Source organism: Protomyctophum parallelum, assembly GCF_964188405.1.
Source record: "Protomyctophum parallelum genome assembly, chromosome: 18".
Taxonomy (NCBI): domain Eukaryota; kingdom Metazoa; phylum Chordata; class Actinopteri; order Myctophiformes; family Myctophidae; genus Protomyctophum; species Protomyctophum parallelum.
In genome coordinates, this window is record NC_139716.1 from 23,342,899 (window position 1) to 23,364,217 (window position 21,319).

General features: G+C 45.4%; 1 protein-coding gene across 1 annotated transcript in view; it reads right to left on the reverse strand.

Moving 5' to 3' along the window:
- The window catches only part of nrxn2b (neurexin 2b), a gene marked incomplete at both ends in the record, with an annotated part of 864,412 nt that overhangs the window by 45,807 nt on the left and 797,286 nt on the right, over positions 1-21,319 (reverse strand). Inside the window, one exon of the mRNA XM_083789063.1 lies at positions 8,360-8,647. Coding sequence (XP_083645189.1) covers positions 8,360-8,647 — 288 coding nt within the window. The remainder of the gene's footprint in view (positions 1-8,359; positions 8,648-21,319) is intronic.

The following is a 21,319-nucleotide window of genomic DNA, read 5'->3' on the forward strand; positions in this document are numbered from 1 at the left end:
GGAGCGAGAGAGAGAGAGAGAGAGAGAGAGAGAGGGGGGTGGGGGGGAGATAGAGAGAAAGAAAGCCACTTGCTTGCTCGCTCTTGGAAATCAAAGTTGTCACTTCTCTAATTACCTCAAGCAAATATTTTCCTTCCCCTGCTCTGCACTACTTGGCTCTCTCTTTCTCTCTCTCTCTCTCTCTCTCTCTCTCTCTCTCTCTCTCTCTCTCTCTCTCTTTCATAGCCACAGGCCTCTAATTGGAGATACCTCCAACTGTGCAGGATCAATCAGGACCAGCTGCACAGCTGCCCGAGGCCCAATAAGAACTCACCAGGTGAAGAGAAGGTTGGGGGGGGGGTCTTACATTGAATGGTGCAGGCGAATGGCCAAGCTTAAATTATTTTTATCATGTTTTTTTCGTCATACCGGTCAAAATGTACGGTATTAAATGTGTCCGTGGTGTGTCGAGATGGTTCGTGAATCGTGTCAAGATAATAGTCACATTGTGTATATGTTTTCTCAGTGGTGAATGTTACTGTGTGCACCTCTCTCTCTCTCTCTCTCAGAGGTGAATGTTACTGTACACCTACCTCTCTCTCTCTCTCTCTCTCTCTCTCTCTCTCTCTCAGAGATGAATGGTTGTAGCTCAGACAAGACACAGCCATGTTGACTCGTTTAGTCACTCGATGATGATGTGCAGTACGTGTGGAACCAATGCATATCATGAATGAATTAAAAATGCATGCATTTGGAATGTTATTATAGAACTGTTTTCGGAGGACTTGACTTGCGGCGATCAGTCCCAATCATCTGCCGTAGTCTGAAAACCCTGAACTTAGCCCGTAGCACTTGCCGTAGTACTTGCCCTATAGCCTCAACGACCTTACAGGCGTATGCAAAGGCTCAGCTTATGTAACTTAGATAGCATTTTATGTAGACATAGTGTACATGCATAGTTTCATTATATAGATATTCCACTGTTAGGTTCTTATCTTATCTATGATACCTATGATTTATGATGACTATTTTTTGTATATGATGTATTACCATGTTATGTTATGTTATATTCTGGATTAAGAGCGTCTGCTAAATGCCTAAATTGTGAATTGCATATTGCTGTGCTGCTTTGTGCTTAGCTCTATAAAAGTTTTTGCACTCCCACCCAGAAAATAGCCTACGATTCCCTCAGGGGAGATCTTGCTATTTCATTCCCTGTAATATCTTTTTGGCATATCCTTTATTTATTTGTTATCCATATTTTCATGCTTACATGAATGAGTGGAGACAGCTAGAGCCGTACCGTCTGTCAGGAGGAAAAAAAAAAAAAAACTGTTACTATTCAGGGTTCAAATTCAAAAATAGCAAACGTAGCGGAGCTGGAAATGTGCCTATTCGCAAGTTTATTCTGCCCGGCTTTAAGAGAGAGAGGGGGAGGGGGAGAGAGAGACAGAGACGTAGAGAGAGAGAGAGCGAGAGAGGAGAGAGAGAGAGAGAGAGAGAGAGAGAGAGTCACACAGAGCTCTTTGTGGTGAGGGATCAGGGTTAGACTCTGAACTGAGCCGTTAAAACCTTCTTCTCTGAAGCTACAACATGTGGGAGGGACATCAATGCTCTCTGCCTTCCACTTTCCCACCATTCAATATTTTATTTGTTTCTATCGGACTGTTTTCTCCTGTCTTTATGAGACAGAGAGGGTGAAGGGAGTTGTTTTAGTCACATTGTATAGTCATCTGGAATGCTTTACTTTTAGTATAGTTTTGGTTGATCTACAGTATAGTAGTCAAGGCCTTGCTGGCGTCGTAATGCCTGATTTATCTACAGTACAACTCGGACGGGCTGAGTCGGCTCATACCGAACTTCGCAACGCTCGACACTGCAACTCGTGGCCCTTTAGGGTCGCGCGGTGGTGTCTCCCGTGGCTCAAGTTCGGTAGAGACGGCGCTCCTCCATCATTGTCTCTCTGGGGAGGATTTCAGTGTCATATGTACAGATTTTTGGGGTTTTCTAGGCGTGCATGTACAGAATTGCAGAGGGTCAGCGAAGACAGGCAGAGGGGGGTGTTGTTCAGGAGAAGGTATACTACAGGGTCAGGAACGTATCTGAAAGGGCGACGCGCGGCCCTGTTCCTGAGCCAGCCGGAGACGGGGAGGTGCAGCAGAGTGAAAGGAGGAGGCAGCGCAAACCCTACTATTTATGTCTTGTAGGCTATACATCAGTCAGACAACTTGAAATAAATATATTTAGAATCAGAATCATCTTTATTGTCACATCACAGTTTTTACAGTGCATACTGTAGTTCCCATATAGTGTTATTCTTTCCAAGAAATAAAGAAAGCGAAGAAGAGAAAATAAATACTAAAAATTTAGCACACAGTTAAATTATCATTGATTTTACAATATAAATTGGGGGTCTCAGAGATATAAATGCCATTAAATGGTGGCCCGTAGACTAATGCATGTCAAACTGGGGGTCCTTGAAATTATACTGGTTGAGAATCACTGCTAGAGCCGTAAAAGTCTTCTCTTATGGGGGTCCCTGGCATATCTTTTCAAATGGGGGTCCACGGGCTAAGTAGTGTCAATTTGGGGGTCCTTGACATGAAAAAGTTTGGGAACCACTGACCTAGACCGTTCATTCCGTCTGCCCTCTCCTTCACATTCTGCCTACTCTCGCATTGATTTATCGGCCCGGGATTGGGTGTCAGCATGTGTGTGAAAGTTACAAAATATACTGTATATAAAATACAGTACGTGCGTGCAAATGACTCAGGGTCTGTAGTGTACATGTGCTTCGTGTGTGGTATGCATTACAGCATGTGCCTTTCGTGTGTGTGTTTGTGCAATATGCACATGCTGTGTCTGCATTTGTGTGTGTGTGTGTGTGTGTGTGTGAGCAGTATGCATAATATGCATACTACACATATGTGCCTGTAAGCCCTGTATATGCGTGTCCCGTGCATGTGTACGTGAATGTATGTATGCCTACGTGAGTGGAAACCTCATATATCCAAAACTGTTACTTTTCAGAATTCAAATAAATAAAATAGCAAAGGTAGCAGATCTACAAGCTGAAAACCAAGCTTGCCGATCTGCTACTTTTGATGCTTGTTTTGCGTGATGCTGTAGTGTGATAAAATCGAGGACGTTACATTTTGGAAAATCAAAACAATAAACTCATTTCACTGCCTCTTTAAAGAGGCCAATGGGAAGCAGTGCAGAAGTTGTCTAAAGTTGTTTTTGTTCTTTTGTGGTTATAGTTTTGATTGTTTCTAGTGAGTTAAATATGGAGAGGAGGTTTCCGCCCGACGATATAAGCTGCATTCACCACCTTTGACTTTGATTGCACGTGTGTGTGTGTGTGTGTGCGTGCGTGTGTGTACACGCTGCATACATAGTCCCCTACAGTAGCTGTGCCGTGACACATTCACAATTTTTGCATTGCTTATTATTCTGTAACATCAATCACTGTGACAACAGCTAACCGTCCACTCCACAGCTAGCTCGACCCCTCTCTCTCTCTCTCTTCTCTCTCTCTCTGCTCTCTCTCTCTCTGTTCTCTCTCTCTCCATCGCTCGCCCTGATTCTCTCTCATCACTCTCCTTATAGTCTCCTCATTCATCGCCTCTGCATCCCACATCCATCATCTTTCCAGCTCTCCCCCATTCCCCTTCATGCGTCTGCCCTGCATTCTTATTCCCTCTCCCCCCTCTCCCCCCCCTCTCTCCCTACCCCCACCCCCCCCCCCTCTCTCTCTCTCTGCTATGAGCCAATTGTCAAATGTCAGAGAGAAAAGCGACAGGTCCACTGTGGGCCTGCATGCTGTAAATGAGAGAGAGGATTAGAGGGAGAAAGAAGGAGCAGGTGTGATGAACGAGACCGTTATAAAAGCCTAAATGCCAGTCGTAGCGCTAGGACAGCTGATTGGACGACGGCCACCATTGTTCCTTTTTTACCACAATGTCCTGGTTTTACTGCAGGGAATTATACTGCAATCACAGAGTGGATGTGCTTTGTGGAAGAGAGAGAGAGAGAGAGAGAGAGAGAGAGAGAGCGCTGCTGTGATAGGAGAGGGATATTATCAAATGGAACACAACCACCCTAATCATTGTATCTATTCCTGCACTATCTGCATCGAGTGATCTCGGTACATAGAAATTGATTCATTGGCGGTTCTGACTTTCAATTGAACATACATTTTGTTTTGATTGTATTGCACCACTTTTTGCTTTGGCAAATTAATGTTTTTTGCTCATGCCAATAAAGCCGAATTTAATTGAATTGAATATTGAGAGAGAGAGATGCAGCGTATACTGTAGGCTTCTCAAAGTTTTGACATGAAGACTTTGTGAAGCCTACGCTACATCATCAATCCCCCCGTTCAGATTTGTGTACTTTGTGTATATTCAATATTTTGTACTTTAAGAAGAGCTACACATTAAGCTGGATAGGAGCCATGCTGAGGTGCCTGAGGACGTCCCGTCATAGTGAAGAGAAGTGGGTGTGAAGCGGTTACCATAACGTCATAGTGTAGAGTAGTGGGTGTGAAGTGGTTACCATAACGTCATAGTGTAGAGTAGTGGGTGTGAAGCGGTTACCATAACGTCATAGTGTAGAGTAGTGGGTGTGAAGTGGTTACCATAACGTCATAGTGAAGAGTAGTGGGTGTGAAGTGGTTACCATAACGTCATAGTGTAGAGTAGTGGGTGTGAAGTGGTTACCATAACGTCATAGTGTAGAGTAGTGGGTGTGAAGTGGTTACCATAACGTCATAGTGTAGAGTAGTGGGTGTGAAGTGGTTACCATAACGTCATAGTGTAGAGTAGTGGGTGTGAAGTGGTTACCATAACGTCATAGTGTAGAGTAGTGGGTGTGAAGCGGTTACCATAACGTCATAGTGTAGAGTAGTGGGTGTGAAGTGGTTACCATAACGTCATAGTGTAGAGTAGTGGGTGTGAAGTGGTTACCATAACGTCATAGTGTAGAGTAGTGGGTGTGAAGTGGTTACCATAACGTCATAGTGTAGAGTAGTGGGTGTGAAGCGGTTACCATAACGTCATAGTGTAGAGTAGTGGGTGTGAAGTGGTTACCATAACGTCATAGTGTAGAGTAGTGGGTGTGAAGTGGTTACCATAACGTCATAGTGTAGAGTAGTGGGTGTGAAGTGGTTACCATAACGTCATAGTGTAGAGTAGTGGGTGTGAAGTGGTTACCATAACGTCATAGTGTAGAGTAGTGGGTGTGAAGTGGTTACCATAACGTCATAGTGTAGAGTAGTGGGTGTGAAGTGGTTACCATAACGTCATAGTGTAGAGTAGTGGGTGTGAAGTGGTTACCATAACGTCATAGTGTAGAGTAGTGGGTGTGAAGTGGTTACCATAACGTCATAGTGTAGAGTAGTGGGTGTGAAGTGGTTACCATAACGTGGCCATATGGGCGAGCAGCAGATGCTTAAAAACATCTGTTTGCTTTTTTTAACCCAACCTGGCTGAGGCGCGCAGGGAGAGCCACGGTGATGGTTTTTTTACGCACGTACACACACGCCCGCACGTACACACACGCACGCACGTACACACACACACAAACTTTCACAAACTATGTACACGTGTCCATACACATGAGCCCGTGCACCCAGGAAAACCAAGACACACTGACTAATGTGTGACATGTACAGTGCACATGCACACACAGACACACGCATGGCCACTAGTACAGGCTGGCGATGCAGTCCCAGAGGCATGCAAACATCACTTTGAAATGTGTTATTATTAAACGCTGTCTGGCCGTCACAGACATGTCTCCATGTGTCTGTCAGTGTCTGTGACTGTCTCTCCAAATCATCACCTCTGTGGCCGCCCCTACCCTCTGGAATACTCTCCACAAACGCATCAGAGATGCTCCCTCCCTCACTACCTGTGAGGGAGGGAGGGTACATGAACTGTACATGAACTGTCTTATCGTTTTAATTCTCATTTTACTCTTTTCTCCTAATAAAGTATTTTGTTATGTTCCCTCCCCTGGCCCCCAAACATTTAAAGCGCCTATGAATATAAGTCCCAGATATTATTAATAGAACAAGCGCTGAGGAGAATTTCGACTCGTTTCAGTCAGACCTACTTGTCTCGTCACTGTCTGTCTGTCTCGCGTGCCTTCATTTCCGTTCCTTCTCTGTCTCCCCCCTCCCCTCTCCCCCCTCCGAGTTCCCCGTCCTTTGGGGAAGTCTCATTTTCCGCCCGGCGCGGTCTGTATACGAGGCAAGGAGATCCCTTGTGTGTCTCGTCACAGACACACAGAAAGAAGCCGAGTCGTAAGGAGGAGGAGGAGGAGGGCGGGGGAGAACCATGCATGGCGGTGATGTCCCTGTGAGACTGCCTGATGTGGGTCAACACTCAACACACACATCCGGGAAATGACGATTTTAGACACCAAACTGCACTTCTCAGTGATGTGTACTGTAAGGGAACCACCGAACCAATCAAATGCTTCATTAGCGATGGCCTCGCTCGAGGCCCCGCCCTGCTGGGAGCGTCACTATACGCTCCAAATTATGCAGTGGTTAATTATAGCAGGAACTCCCTCAGGGCTGGGGGTCCCCAGCTAAATGATAGTTTAGTCCAAATGAACTGGGTCTGTAACTCTGAGAGTGTCCAAATGGACACTCTCAGAGTTGAATTAACATTACAATTTTACAATATGAATTGGGGGACCCAGAGATAGAAATGCCATTAATCTGGGGGTAGACTAATGCCTGTCACACTGGGGGGTCCTTGAAATTAAACAGGTTGAGAATCACTGCTATAGCCGTAAAAAATATCTTATTGGCATATCTTTTCAAATGGGGGTCCGCAGGCTCATTAGTGTCGATTTGGGGGTCCTTGACATGAAAAGGTTTGGGAACCACTGGCCTATAGTGATTGCAGTATATGTAGCGCAGAGGGACGAGATGTCTCACAGATGTTAGTCTCGTGCTGCCAGACTGCTTCCGTCATACAGTCTGGACTCAGCAACGGAAGCTCTGATCATGAGTAAAATATAAAGCAGAAGTGGAGCCTCCTCCCCACTTCCGTTTTTACAGTCGCGCAAATTTATCCTAATATAAATATAAATCATCTAAGCTAAAGCTATATATATATAGCTTGCTGCTTAGCAGAAATGGAAATGAATAAATTAAGCTCTAAAGATATTTTTAAATATAATTTTATGAACAGAAATGACAAACAGATTACTCAGATTTCTACAGGTGTAGTTCCAGACTCTATATAGCATTCGGAGATTCTGGAAAAGTTGTCTGGCTATGCGAGACCACACAGATGTTGCGTAACCCTCCATCGGCATTGAGGCACCAAGGCTGCCACGAATGTGTCTCAGTGTCTCACAAAAAATATAACTTGTGTCAAGTACATGGTCCCATTTAGAAAGCTTGTCTTCTTTCTCTGGCTCTAATGAACGTCAGCCCGGTGCACACGCCGCCTCGGAAAGGCCTCCATTCTCCATCACAATATAAAAATGAAGAGGGGAGAACTGTCACCGACGGTTTGATATTTTCGCCTCGCTGTTCATTGTTAGTATAATGTCACTTTGCTGAGTGAAATGAATTGGACACATGTTGACACCACTGCTCTGCCCATCGCTTCTCTAATACAGGGATGACAATGCCCAATCCAGCCCTTTGAAAAAAGGCACAACAATTTTCCACTCTCTCTCTCATGTGATGAGTTTTCATTCATCAACAATAGCACAGGCAATTTAGCCTGCATGATGCTTAGACCTTTTGCGTTCGCTGACATAAGCAGAAAATGTCTTCCTTTCAATAACCATGTCGGGTAAAAAAAACAATAACAAAACAATAAATGTGAACAAGAGAAACACAGTGGAGAGAGACAATAGAGAGCTGGTTTCAAAATAACCCCACAATTCACGCTGAAACGGGACACCATCATTACGCCTAAACAACATGAAGCCCACTGCCGGGGCTGACTCATACAGTAGGAGGCCGTCTGCTCTCCTTTATTAGTGTCTGTCTGTTTGAGAAATGGAGTTAATGTATATCATCCTGAATGTATAGGGAAAATATATTCTCTCTCAGCGTCTCTCCACTTGTATGTCTTTGGTTCACGTTGAGGGTTCAACTCATCGACCCCTCACTGAAGATCTTAAAGGCCTATTCATAGTCCAATTTTAGGTGACGTTACGCCGCTCACCCAAACACATCTCTCTGTTTTTAACTAACCACCGTTTCGGTGGTCAACCTCTTCACCGAAAACTGGACTATGAATAGACCTTATAACAGTCACTGACACTCCTTCCCCTCCCCCCCCCCCAAACCCCCCCGAATCTCAGTGTCCACACCGTGTGGGACCCCCCCCCGCGCTCCTCCTACCTGAAGGGAAGCGTTCGATGACGGGCTGGCTGTCCACCTGTAGCGTGGCGTTGCCGCCGCTGCGCGTGAAGCGCACCACGTGGTATTTGCCGTCGCTCACCATCACCGCGCTCTCCTCGATGCTGATGTCGTCCGTGCCCACGTTGAAGATCACGCCGATCTTTCCCCGTTCCTGCAGAGAGAGACGAGAGAGAGAGAGAGAAGTCTGTGTTAAAACGATGATTTCATTGTTTAAAACGATGATTTCATTGTTTATGCACCTTTTTGTTGTTGTTGTTGTTGTTGTGACTGTAAGGTTTTCCAGGCGGGGGGCAAGTTAGGTAAATGAAGGAAAGAAGGACGCCCGAGGTCATTTTCTCTATGCAGCAATTCCGTCAGGCATATTGGTCACATTGGGTGGTAAACTGGCCACCTTGATGGATCATTGGAGTCAATGACAGCCAGGTGAACCAACTTATAAATAATCACAATTTCTGAACAATTGAGACCTTTATAGAATATTCGGTCCAAGGGAAATGAAATAAGACGTATCACACATTGCTTTCTGCTATGCTGCTCTGTAAAAGCCCTTTCAAACGGGCAGCGATTAACCTAGCTAGTGATTCATTTTCAATGAGACCTGCGTTCTTTTTTCTGTATGTGCGGAGAAGTCGAGGGGCCGACAACGCAAGCGTATAACGTCTGCGTTTATCGATTGCACGTCTGAAAGTACCTTATTTCATCGAACTTCTGGTGCAAGTTAGTTTGCCACCCATGAGCACCATGGGATGGATGGCGCATGCCCGACGTCCATCGCTATAATCCAATCGCAATCCACTTTGAAACTGATCAATAATAATGACCACCCAGTTCATCTAGCCTTTTTTTTTTTCTTAATGCCAGGACGGTCATCAAAATGACTCCTTGCCGTACATCAGCATTAGACATTATAGAACTACACTGACTGAGTGACTGAGGCGTCTTTAGCATTCATCAACCTTGTGGTCCCCCCTCCCCTCCCCCTCCCCCCCTCCTCCTCTCACCTCCTATCGATTAGCGCTGACAGCCACCCACTGCTTCTAGTTTATTACAGTCAGTCGCACACACACACACACACACACACACACACACACACACACACACACACACACACACACACACACACACACACACACACACACACACACACACACACACACACACACACACACACACACACACACACCCCTCCTCCTCCTCCATCATGTGGTTTCTGTCTGTCCTCGGTCACAGCAAAGGTGAAAGTCATTTTGCCATGTTATACGTTAGAGTCTGCCTGCCAAACCATGGAGGGATGGGGAGGAGTACAACGGAAGGCATAGAGGCAGTCTGAAAGACAGACGGACATACTAGACAAAACCATTAAGAGATGATGCAGTCTCTCTCTATGCCCTGTGGCAGTATGGCTGCCCCTCCCTAAGGAGGACACGGTGGTGCAGTCGGTAGCGCTGTCCCCTCTCAGCTATAGGAGGTCTTAGGTTCGCTGTGGGCGTTGCAGGGCCGTGTTCTCTCCTCCATGTCATCAGTGCCCACTGCCCATATTATATACTGCCCCATAGATTACATTAGATAATTGACACTATGGGTGCAGTGGGTGAAACAAAATGGGTTGCAAAATTGTGTGATAAAAATCTAAAAGAAAAAAAAGAGATGCAGTGTCTCTCTCTCGGCGCACTATGCGCTTGCGGAGTTATTCCGGGACTTACAGTGATGCCCCGTGGCAGTATGGCTGCCATTCAAAATGCCCCTCCCTGCTGGCCAGAACAACTTTCCTGCTGGACACAGAGGATCAAGGCCTATTGGCTGCGGACGGGTACTGCAATATGCCTATTGGCCGTGGACGGCATAGTGCTATCTGCCTATTGGCCACGGACGGGTACTGCTATCTGCCTATTGGCCGCATGCGGACAGTATACTGCTATATCTGCCTGCAGCAGCAGCAGCTTGCTGGGCTTCCAAAAAAACCCCCAACTGCATTGATTCTATTATCTCATTAAACTATATGTGCATTTTCACTCAGCTATACCTTCCATATGGCCGGAGGTACTAGGGAGGTTAAACCATGGCTTTGGCTCCCAGCGTTTTTCCATTATTCACGGCTGATTAACTATTTTAAAAAGAGCAAAAATGAAACACCCCAAATGTTAATTGAACCTAAAGCGTGGAGTTTAACGGAGTAAATAAGCGGCTAGAGGTTGTACGGTAGCTTAATGAGCGGTATAATCGCGGCAAAATTTATGTGCATTCATTTCTAACCACCACCGATGCCGTAAAAACAAAGTAGTAATGGTATTCAAGCCAAGACCAGGGCGTCGCCATGCAGTGCATGGTGACGAGAGCAATTAGGGTATTAATTGAGCGTGCTGAAACTGCTTTAACCCATTCAGGACGGGAACAACGCCTTTTGGTGTTTTAAGCGTTATGTAATGTTATACTTTATAGATAACAAGCTCATAGCGCGGCACCGAGTGCTGCGCTACGAGCTTGTAGGTCTGCCATTTATTTTTTTAATCGTGAAAATGTGGCGCAAATCTTTGAATATATATTCTTTCACAGTGAACTTTTATTTTTTTACTCTGGGCGGGTTCCTGGAACAACACATTTTCAGATGGGGGGGGGTCTGTGGCAAAATATAGATAATTCTGGGAGTCCTTGACATGAAATAGTTTGAGCACCACTGACATAGAAACATATAGTAGGACTTTCAGAAAACTGAAGGATTTAGAAGACATTTTGTAGAATCAGTTCTCAGATCTAAATGGTTTAAGTGGAAATGTTTGGTGGGTGTGATTGGTGGGTGCCGGGAGGGGGGGGGGGGGGGGTGGATAAGAGACAGAGTGACTGTCAAATTGATCTTCTACGTTCTTCGTGACAGTGAAAAAAAACACTGGCGTTTCAAAAGTCCAAGTTCAAGCACAGTTAATTCGCTAATTCGATCCAATTCAGAAGCAGTACTTCTAGGAGTATGTGTAAATAAATACATTTTAGCTTAGCTAGGTGTTGTGATTGCAAGTCACAATAGGTATAGGCCTAGCATGGTAAATGGAAAACGGTGCATTTATATAGCGCCTTATATGTTTGATTATTTATTTATTTCCGGCGCTTATTTATTTGTGCCTTACATTCACACACACACACACACACACACACACACACACACACTGATGGTCGGAGAAAACCATGCAAGGCACCAACCTGGAGCAGAGTCTTGATCAATGACACTTTGACACTATAACTCTGGGGGTAGCCCACAGGGATCGAACTGGGAACGTTGCGGTTCCCATCCGCACACTCCTAAAATAATTCACCTATTCACCTATACAAGAGTTAAGGTAATGTAATGGCACTCTAGCTTGCCTTCAAGTACATTGCTGACCTTAAAAATAACATTTTCTAAATAAAAAAATGTCAAAGCATCTGGAGACAGTAGCTAATAACATCGGAGGGAAATAAAGTTGTATTTTTGACCCGAAGTCAGCTTGTTTGGTACCTGTCCTTACTACAGTCATGACCTGAAGTCAGCTTGTGTGTTACTACAGTCATGACCTGAAGTCAGCTTGTGTGGTACTTGGCCTTACTTCAGGTCATGCCCTGAAGTCAGCTTGTGTGGTACTTGGCCTTACTTCAGGTCATGCCCTGAAGTCAGCTTGTGTGGTACTTGGCCTTACTACAGTCATGACCTGAAGTCAGCTTGTGTGGTAGCTGGCCTTACTACAGTCATGACCTGAAGTCAGCTTGTTTGGTACTTGGCCTTACTACAGTCATGACCTGAAGTCAGCTTGTGTGGTAGCTGGCCTTACTACAGTCATGACCTGAAGTCAGCTTGTTTGGTACTTGGCCTTACTACAGTCATGACCTGAAGTCAGCTTGTTTGGTACTTGGCCTTACTACAGTCATGACCTGAAGTCAGCTTGTGTGGTACTTGGCCTTACTACAGTCATGACCTGAAGTCAGCTTGTTTGGTACTTGGCCTTACTACAGTCATGACCTGAAGTCAGCTTGTGTGGTACTTGGCCTTACTACAGTCATGACCTGAAGTCAGCTTGTGTGGTAGTTGGCCTTACTAGTCATGACCTGAAGTCAGCTTGTGTGGTAGCTGGCCTTACTAGTCATGACCTGAAGTCAGCTTGCTGGCCTTACTACAGTCATGACCTGAAGTCAGCTTGCTGGCCTTACTACAGTCATGACCTGAAGTCAGCTTGCTGGCCTTACTACAGTCATGACCTGAAGTCAGCTTGCTGGCCTTACTACAGTCATGCGAGTGTTGAAAGATTAGAAGAAACACAAGAACACCCTTTCAGTTATTTATGAACTGGCGGTTCGATACTCTCCTCCTTGGATGATCTCATTCTCTACAAAGGGAGGGAAGTTCACAGAAGGGTTTCAAATGGCAGCCGGGACGTTCTCCTCTTTCATGTTACTCACTGACGCCGACAGACCACCATGCCCGTTGAGTCTCCCCCTCCCTCATGCATGTTCACCAATCGAACCACTGCGCACACACACACACACATGAAGGCGGCCGGTCCAGTGTCGATTTCGTTGACTAATACTGAAACAAAAAATGTCCGTCGAATATACCTTTTTTCACTGACGAAAACTAAATGGAAAACTAAGCTATGATGACTAAGACTATAAGACTAAATATATTGGCAATTTCGTTAAATAAAAACTAGAGTAAAATGTTAGGAAGGGACTCGTAGATCGGCTATTTTACGGCCATTACGACGGTGTCAAGGCCCACCAAAATACATTTTAAGTCAACTAAATCAACTGTAGATTTAGTCGACTAAAACTAGACATTCCAGGTAACAAAAATGCGACTAAAACTAAATGGAAAATCTAAATTTGCTGTCAAAAACAACACTGCGGGCCGGTCAGGAAAGTGAACACTGCTTATCCAGGGCTTTTCTTCGCTATACAGTTGATACCTGTATCTGTCTATTGTAGAGTCATAATAAGGCGATAAGCCAAGTGGTTCCGAGAACCAAATGAACCTCGTCAGAAGCAGCAATGGGATCCATTACAGCTCAGCCAAACAAGATGCTTAGAACGCTCGTCATGATAGATACCTCTGTATAGTAAGTAGTACATAATAATACCTCTGCCCAGAGAATTAATTCAATTTGATATGCAGGATGAATCCATCCTATTACGTCTGAAGGGCTCAACAGGACAGCAAGAGAGAGAGAGAGAGAGAGAGAGAGAGAGAGAGAGACCTTTAACGAAGCCTTTATTTAATCTTTTGTGTACACTCACATATTCTTCAGGACATTTCTAGAAATTTCATGCGTTGGGTACTCACAATAATATTAAAACCCATGTTTCTTTCCCCTTTTTTTTTGTTTTTTTTCTCCTCCTTATAGAGATAAAACCAGTGATTCTTGCTCAATGCTACAAAAGAGGCTATCATGTCCCCACATCTCAACGAACTGTTCTAGACAGGAAATCAGTTCATAGTAGGCAAACTCTATTCTGAGACGAGCTGTTATCAGTCCTTTTGCCATGAGTCCTGGGTCTACTGACCCGGCTCCTTGCATTCTGTTCCTCCTAGTGAGCCAGATGCTCATCTTTACCTACGCAAGTAAAAAGTTCAGCAGGCCCACTTGTCTCTTTTGTGATGCTTTATACTTTGGCCCAAAAATAAACATTTCATCATTTAGTAGAGAGAGAGAGAGAGAGAGAGAGAGGCAGAAGAGAGAGAGAGAGAGAGAGAGAGAGAGAGAGGCAGAAGAGAGAGAGAGAGAGAGAGAGAGAGAGGCGGAAGAGAGAGAGAGAGATAGAGAGCGCATTTGAGTGATATTTACAGAAAGATTAGCGTTTGTGTTCTGCAACATTAGTTGGGACTCTTCCCTGTGCATGAGGCAACGTATCGAACCCATTATGGCAGGAAGCTGCTGGGAGCCACTGGCCTCTCTCTCTCTCTCTCTCTCAAGATGATTCCAGCATTGTGGTAATGACATTTTAATGGCCGCTTCCCTTAAGCGAAAGTATCTCTGTACGTACGGGGAAAGGAAATATTACGTACAGTATATAATATATATATATATATATATAGGCCTAATCCTCCAGTGACTGGAGGCAGTGAAGTCGACACAAAGCGCTCTGAAATGAAGGCAGTGGTGGGTGGGTATAAGGTAACTGACAATAAGCCCTAACTGCTCTTTAAACACAGACCGAGGCTCCTAAATGACTCGCTAAGCGGCCTTTAATCTGCTTTCGGGTGTCTCGACCGCCTAATGTCGGGAATAATGTTGTTTCCGCTGCTTTATGTGTGGATGATGGCGGCAACGCTTCTTGCCGCCTTCTTGAGCCTAGCGGTCGATCAGCGATAACTCGGCAGGGGGTGTGTGTGTGTGTGTGTGTGTGTGGGGGGGGGTTCCATCATTTAAATGAATGTTTGATTAACCCATTCTGAACGGGAACCCATTTTGGTGTCAGCATCATGTTATGCTTTAGCTATTGAAAAATAGCAGATCTGCAAGCTCATAGCGCATCACCGAGTGGCGTGCTACGAGCTTGTAGGTCTGCTATTTTTGAAAAACCGAAGAACGACTGACATTTTTAGAATCTGATCTCAGGTCAGAATGGGTTAATCAGACCAGTGTGTGTCCAGTGGAAACCTCGTATGAATCTGATCAGAATGGGTTAACATCTTGCATGCCCATGGGACATGGCAACCACTCCATCCACTTAATACATGCCAGGCTAGAACTCTATAAGGATAACACACAGCGGTTCGCCCGGCTCGGGGTACTATATATACACATTATGTCTCTGTTGCCCCTCCACTCCGCCACACTCCATGTCTCTGTTGTCCTCCACTCTGCCACAGTCCGCCCAGGCTTTCAGGATGCCACGCACTGCACTGGGTAGCTATATAGCCGAGCAGATTGCACTTTGCAAAGCTGGTGGAAAGATGTTAAAGATCTCGCTCGGATTTCAACAACCCGTTAAGCACTCTTGACGTTTGATGGTTCGGCGAAGTGTTCAAGATGGCAGTTACAACCAAGATGTTGACTGTTGTTGGGGTGATTTAATTAGTCTCTCATAAGGATAAGTGGGGGGGGGGGGAGCCTGTAGAAATGCTCGTACAAGGAAAGCATTCGCGTGAAATTCCTTTCAACCTGACCTTGCAGCACACGTACGTGTGAGAGCGCGGTGAGGTAAACGCATGCTGGGCGAGTCCGTGAATGTGAATGAGGTGGATGCTGTGTGCGTATGTATACCTATAGTATGTGTGGTTGTGTGTGTGTGTGCGTCAGTGCGTGCATGCGTGTGCCGACTGGTTATCAGTCAGAGCGAGGCTGTGTTCACAGAGAGAGGCTGTTGAGAGGCTGATCACACCAAACAGGACGGAGAGAAGGAACAGAGAGAGAGAGAGCGAGAGAGAGAGAGAGAGAGAGAGAGAGAGAGAGAGAGAAAGGAGCAGAAAAGGGCAGCGAGAAACGGCGCTTGATGAAACAGAAAACGGAGCGAACCTTGATGATCCTCCAGAGCCTCAAGGTGAAGCTTGGAGATCAAAGCTCCTTTTGAAGATGTCAGTATCTCTCTCTCTCTCTCTCTCTCTCTCTCTCTCTCTCTCTGCCGTTCTGCGAGCAACGTTATAGTCAATTAAGTAAAGGTGCTGGCGAAAAGAAAAAAAAAGACTAAGGGAGAATTGGCAACGCAATTTTGAAAGGATTTGTTTCCCCGGTTCTTCTTCTCCTAAGGGGCTCTTCGCGGTTCAGGAGACAGCTTAAGCTTTTGTCTAAAAACCCCAACATCAACACCACCCTTCCCTCCGTTCCACCTCCGCACGTCTTTTTCTTGCTCCTTTTGTCTGGATGGGCTGCCATTATTCTCAACATCTCTCTACATTTCCTTCCGTACATGTAGCAGATTGCATGTTTTTCTTCCCCTCATTATAAAACAGTCAAAGTCAGGAAGAATGTTATGTTTCTCCCAACATGTGTGCAGGTGGCGGAACGCTGTTTAAGTGTTGTGTCAGTCAATCAGGGGCTGTGGTATAGGAGGTCTGCTGTCAAATCCGTGCATGTGCCGGTATGTACAATTTAAGCATTTATCAGACGTTCTTAAATCCAGAGCAACTAACAGTTGCAAGAACAAAAACATGGTAATACATCATATACATAAAAATAGTCATCGTGAATCATACGAAAGCTAAGCACCTAACAGCGGTACGTGCGTGCATGCGGAGGTGGTGTATGTGACTCCATACAGGATGCCTTTTCAATTAACGTCTGATTAACATCTCAAGTGCCCGCGGGACACGGCAAAATTCCATCCAGATAACGCGTAGCCTACCAGGATCCTACGTCTCGAGGCAATTGCCGAACAGATGTGCAGGTTATAGTCAATTAAGATATGGTGTGGGCAAAGACAAGAGAGAATGGCAAGGCATTATTCAAGGATATATTTAGGAGATTAGGAGACTGCTTAACCATAACCAACAGCGCCATCTCACGATACGATATACCTTTCTTTAATCAACTGTCTGTCTAGATTTCCTCCATATAGCCCATCTTCTCCCTCATTATAAGGGAGTCAAAGTGCCTCTCTCTAGTGAGCCAATCGTACATAAACAATTTGTCCCACGTGCACACAAACACACACGCACGTGCACGCACACACGCACACGCAATATGAACTAGAACGATATACAACTGAAGATTATGCCGCCGTGACATTATGCCAAATGTTGGTTGCTTGTAACGTAGACAGTGATCGATGTTAAGCATATGGCAGTTTTGCTCGTTAAAGTCGTCGGATAAGACCGTTACACGCTAAATGGCCGAGTCGGAGGACATATGTATAAAAGCCGCACCGATCCATCTTATCTATAAATGCAAGTCTCTGTATGTACATGTGTGTACGTAAGTGTGTACGTACATCTGTAATCCACGTAACTCGAGAACTGTTCGCCCCACCGAATTCAAATTTGACACACACGTTCCACACCCCCACACAGAGGGTGCAGTGGCCGGTGTCGAGTCCATTGTTCAACGTAGGCCAGTGCCCAACGGGCACCGCTATATAGTGGACCACATCTCTGTACAATAAATGCACCACATCTTTGTATACGTGTATGTCTGTTATCCACGTAACTCGAGAACCGTTCGCCGCACAACTTCAAATTTCACAAACGCGCTCCACACCACCACACAGAGACAGATACATAAATCTCCATATATGGACATAAAAGGGACACATAGACAGATGGGTGGAACGGGTACAACGGGCATTGCATATAGCCGGGGTGGGGCATGGAACTCCAACTTCCATCGTTACCGACTCGGTTCTCTACAGCCAGGCACCGGTCTAGTATGGTTAATGACAGAGGAATCCGCACGAATAAGGCAAAAGGTATAAATGCGATGGTACCCTCCCCCCCCAAAAGAAGACGGGGAACACATAGGGATGAGTCAGCGGGACACTGACACAAACGGATGCAGCCATTTAAAACTTGGGTCAAGGTGGGGGTCGTTGCATTTTGTGCGGGATCGGCGTGCCTCAAACCCGCCCCCCTGATGGAACCGTTCGTCATCGTCCCAAGCTCACACTTTACCTTGATTATGATCCATCACAGCTGTGTACTGCGTGTGATCAAAGCCCGGGTAACTGCCGTGAGTTGCAGACGATGTAGGCATTTGCTGTATGGGAGCCTATACATCAGCCCCAGCACAGCGCTGGCAGTGAGGGGGCAACGCACAGACTGATTAATAGGAATGGAGACTGGACCCGACTACCCATGAATCCTTGCCTGCTTTATATGGATGCTGCACGTGTGAGCGCACAGTCACGCACGCACACACACACACACACACACACTTTACAATTTAGGCATTTAGGAGACGAGGACGCGATTTATATAGTATAAGCAAGAAACAGAAACATGGTAATACATCATATACATAAACATCAGCATCATGACTCATACGTAAGATAAGAACCTAACCGTGGAATAATCTATATAATGAAACTATAAACTATGCATATAAACTACATATACTGTATTAGTATATGTATTTAGGCTATGTCACGCACACGCACACACCGTCACGCACACCTAAAAATATGTATCGTATCTAAATGCAGTTCTAGGACTATTAATGTTTCATACAAACGAACAATGCAACAATGGAAAGCACTGTACACTCCAGTTTCCTTTCCTATGATTATTATAATGTGTGATTATAGTTATCTTTCCGCATGGCATTTGCAGTTACACCACAATTACAGCGTCGGTGAATGCTTTTCCTTTAGGATCATACATGACATGGGGGCTGTGACTCTTATGTTTGAGCCTGGCACCATAGGGTCTCGTCCCCCTCGGAGTAATTAAGAGGTGTGTGAGACTAATCAGCTCATTGGTATAAAAAGCGTAGATATGGGGCTTGAGGGGGGGACCCGGCACGGCACGATGCGAAGCCTTGAAGGAGAAGCGTGGCCGCGGCTGTAATCTCACCCACCCGGAGAGAGAAAAGAGAAAAGCTGCAGTGTTATGTAAGACTCCACAGGCTCGTTGCGTAACATGTAGGCCATCGACTGCACAGGATAAATCTCTTCCCCTGTTTTCACTCTGCATGCTCTCCTCGTTGTCACTAGTGGCGAACGCGGTGTGGGGGAAAAAAGGATCCTGTGAGGAGGCTTGTATACGGTATACGACCATAATTTACATTCATATTACCGTTATATGCGACCTTCGCGCACATAACGGTACACATTTGACGACCTCTTTCCGTGCCGCACGTAAATGATACAGAGGGGATTGGTGATAAAAGGGCCGTATACTGTAGCTGAATGTCAGCGCAGTCGAAAGCTGGTGGGTGTAGCTGTAGCATACTGTATATGTGCCTGCTGCTTATTTTGTGCACGAACACGCATGTGCTTGCGAGTGTGTGTACAACATGCATGCATTACATATGATCATATATACGTACGGGGTGTGTGTGTGTATACTATATATATATATATATAGGCCAACTGATTTATATGTGTTTGCCGTAATGCCCGGCAGTCACCTTGAGAAAGTTGTCCCATCTCATCTCATCTTAATAGCACTTTATCTTCCCCTCTCCCGCCCTTAATTTCTTCTCCTGCCCACGCCTGCATTGTAGTTATCTCCCACAGCCATGGGATTCACAGCTATATGTATGTATCTGTATCTGCTCCTGGTCTGGGCAAATAAACAGACTCTCCGCAAAGAAGAAAGATATCATAGAAAATCCCATGTGTTATAGGCAGAGAGAGAGATATCCGTGTGTGTGAGTGTGCGTGCGCGTGCATGCATGACTCCCACTGGGTCAATGGGAGTGAGAACGTGTTGACTGGGATCACACTTTAGTCCTGCATATAAAAACAAGGCAGCTGGGTAAAAAAACGAGGAAAAAAAACGTAGCAATATTTATGCTAATGCATAAAGAGAGAGAGATAGAGAGATAGAGAGAGAGAAAGAGAGTGTGTGATCCGTCAAGGTAAACATCTTCTTCCATAATCCTGATTATGTCGTCAACGAGAAGCCAGATTTTTTTCTCACTCACTCAATGTCAGTCCACGGCCTCTGCAAGCAACATCCATCACACACACACACACACACACACACACACACACACACACACACACACGCACACAAGCGTGCACGAACGCACGCACGCACACAAATGTGAGTGTGTGTGTGTTAAAGCACAGACACACACACGTGCACGTGGCTGATGATCATTGCGGTGGTGGTGTTGATCTCGGTGCCAGTGTGACCCCCCCCCCTCCCCCCGTCTGATGGATAGCGTCCTTCGACGCGCCGCAACGTCAGCCTTGCAGGGTTAGAATCCCACCTGAACCCTGCTCACGCTCTCTCCTCCTCGCCAGACGCATCAGTGCCCCCTGGAGGCTCAGCCGGGTGCAGCACAGACCATATGCTGCTGGTGAGTGCGGAGAGGACGGATCCGGGTTCCAATCTGACCCCAGTATTCATCCGTCTTCGCATTTCTCACCCCTCTCTCTCTCTCTCTCTCTCTCTCTCTCTTTGCCCTTGGTTTCCCCCATGTCTCTCTACAGCAGAGGTTTTACTAACTTAAGTGTAGTAGATTTGGTTGCTTTCACACCAGGACTGTTTGGTTAGTTTAAAAGGGACCATTGTCCACTTTACTCCTTTGATGTGAACGTGCATTCGAATTCTGGTGCGAATCAAACAAACTGACCACGGTCCGGCTGAAAATGCCGAACTCGAAAATGCCATACTTACATAATTATGTGTAGGCTTAATCCTTACACATAGCCTCCCTACTGTCTTCACTGTTATTTGATTATACAAACAAAACAATGCTTCTGCAGTGAAGTAATTTACCATAGAAATAGCATTAGTCAGTAGATCAATTTGGCCTTTATATGTCATTTTGGTTCGATTTACAAAGTCCTGCAGGGTGAACGCTCCTTCTTAAACTAAACTGTGTTGTATATGGAACATAACCCATTGTGAAGCTGTTCACTAAACGCTTACCTAACTTTGCTACTACAGGGAAAACATGCACATGGTACTATTATTTTTACAATTTGATTGCTCTTTCTTGCACTCTCTATTCTCCATCTCTCTCTCTCTCTCCGAATGGAAACAAGACCGCAAGGTCTTTCTTCGGAAATCCCTTTGGACCGAAATGACTGACTTACATTGTGCTGTTTGCATTTTTATTTTGTCTAATAAAAATATATTCTCTCTCTCTCTGTCTGTCTCTCTCTCTCTGTCTCTCCCCCCTCTCCTGTCATCATGAAAAAGAAATGCCAACAATACATTATATATAAATAATGGACGCACGCAAATACAAATGCACACATCGTCGACATAGTGAGATGCACTCCAGGAATTTCCCCAGTTTACCAAGAGATGATGCAGACATGCACACATTTTTCTCTCTCTGTCTCTCTCCGAAAGTGTGTTTATTGTGT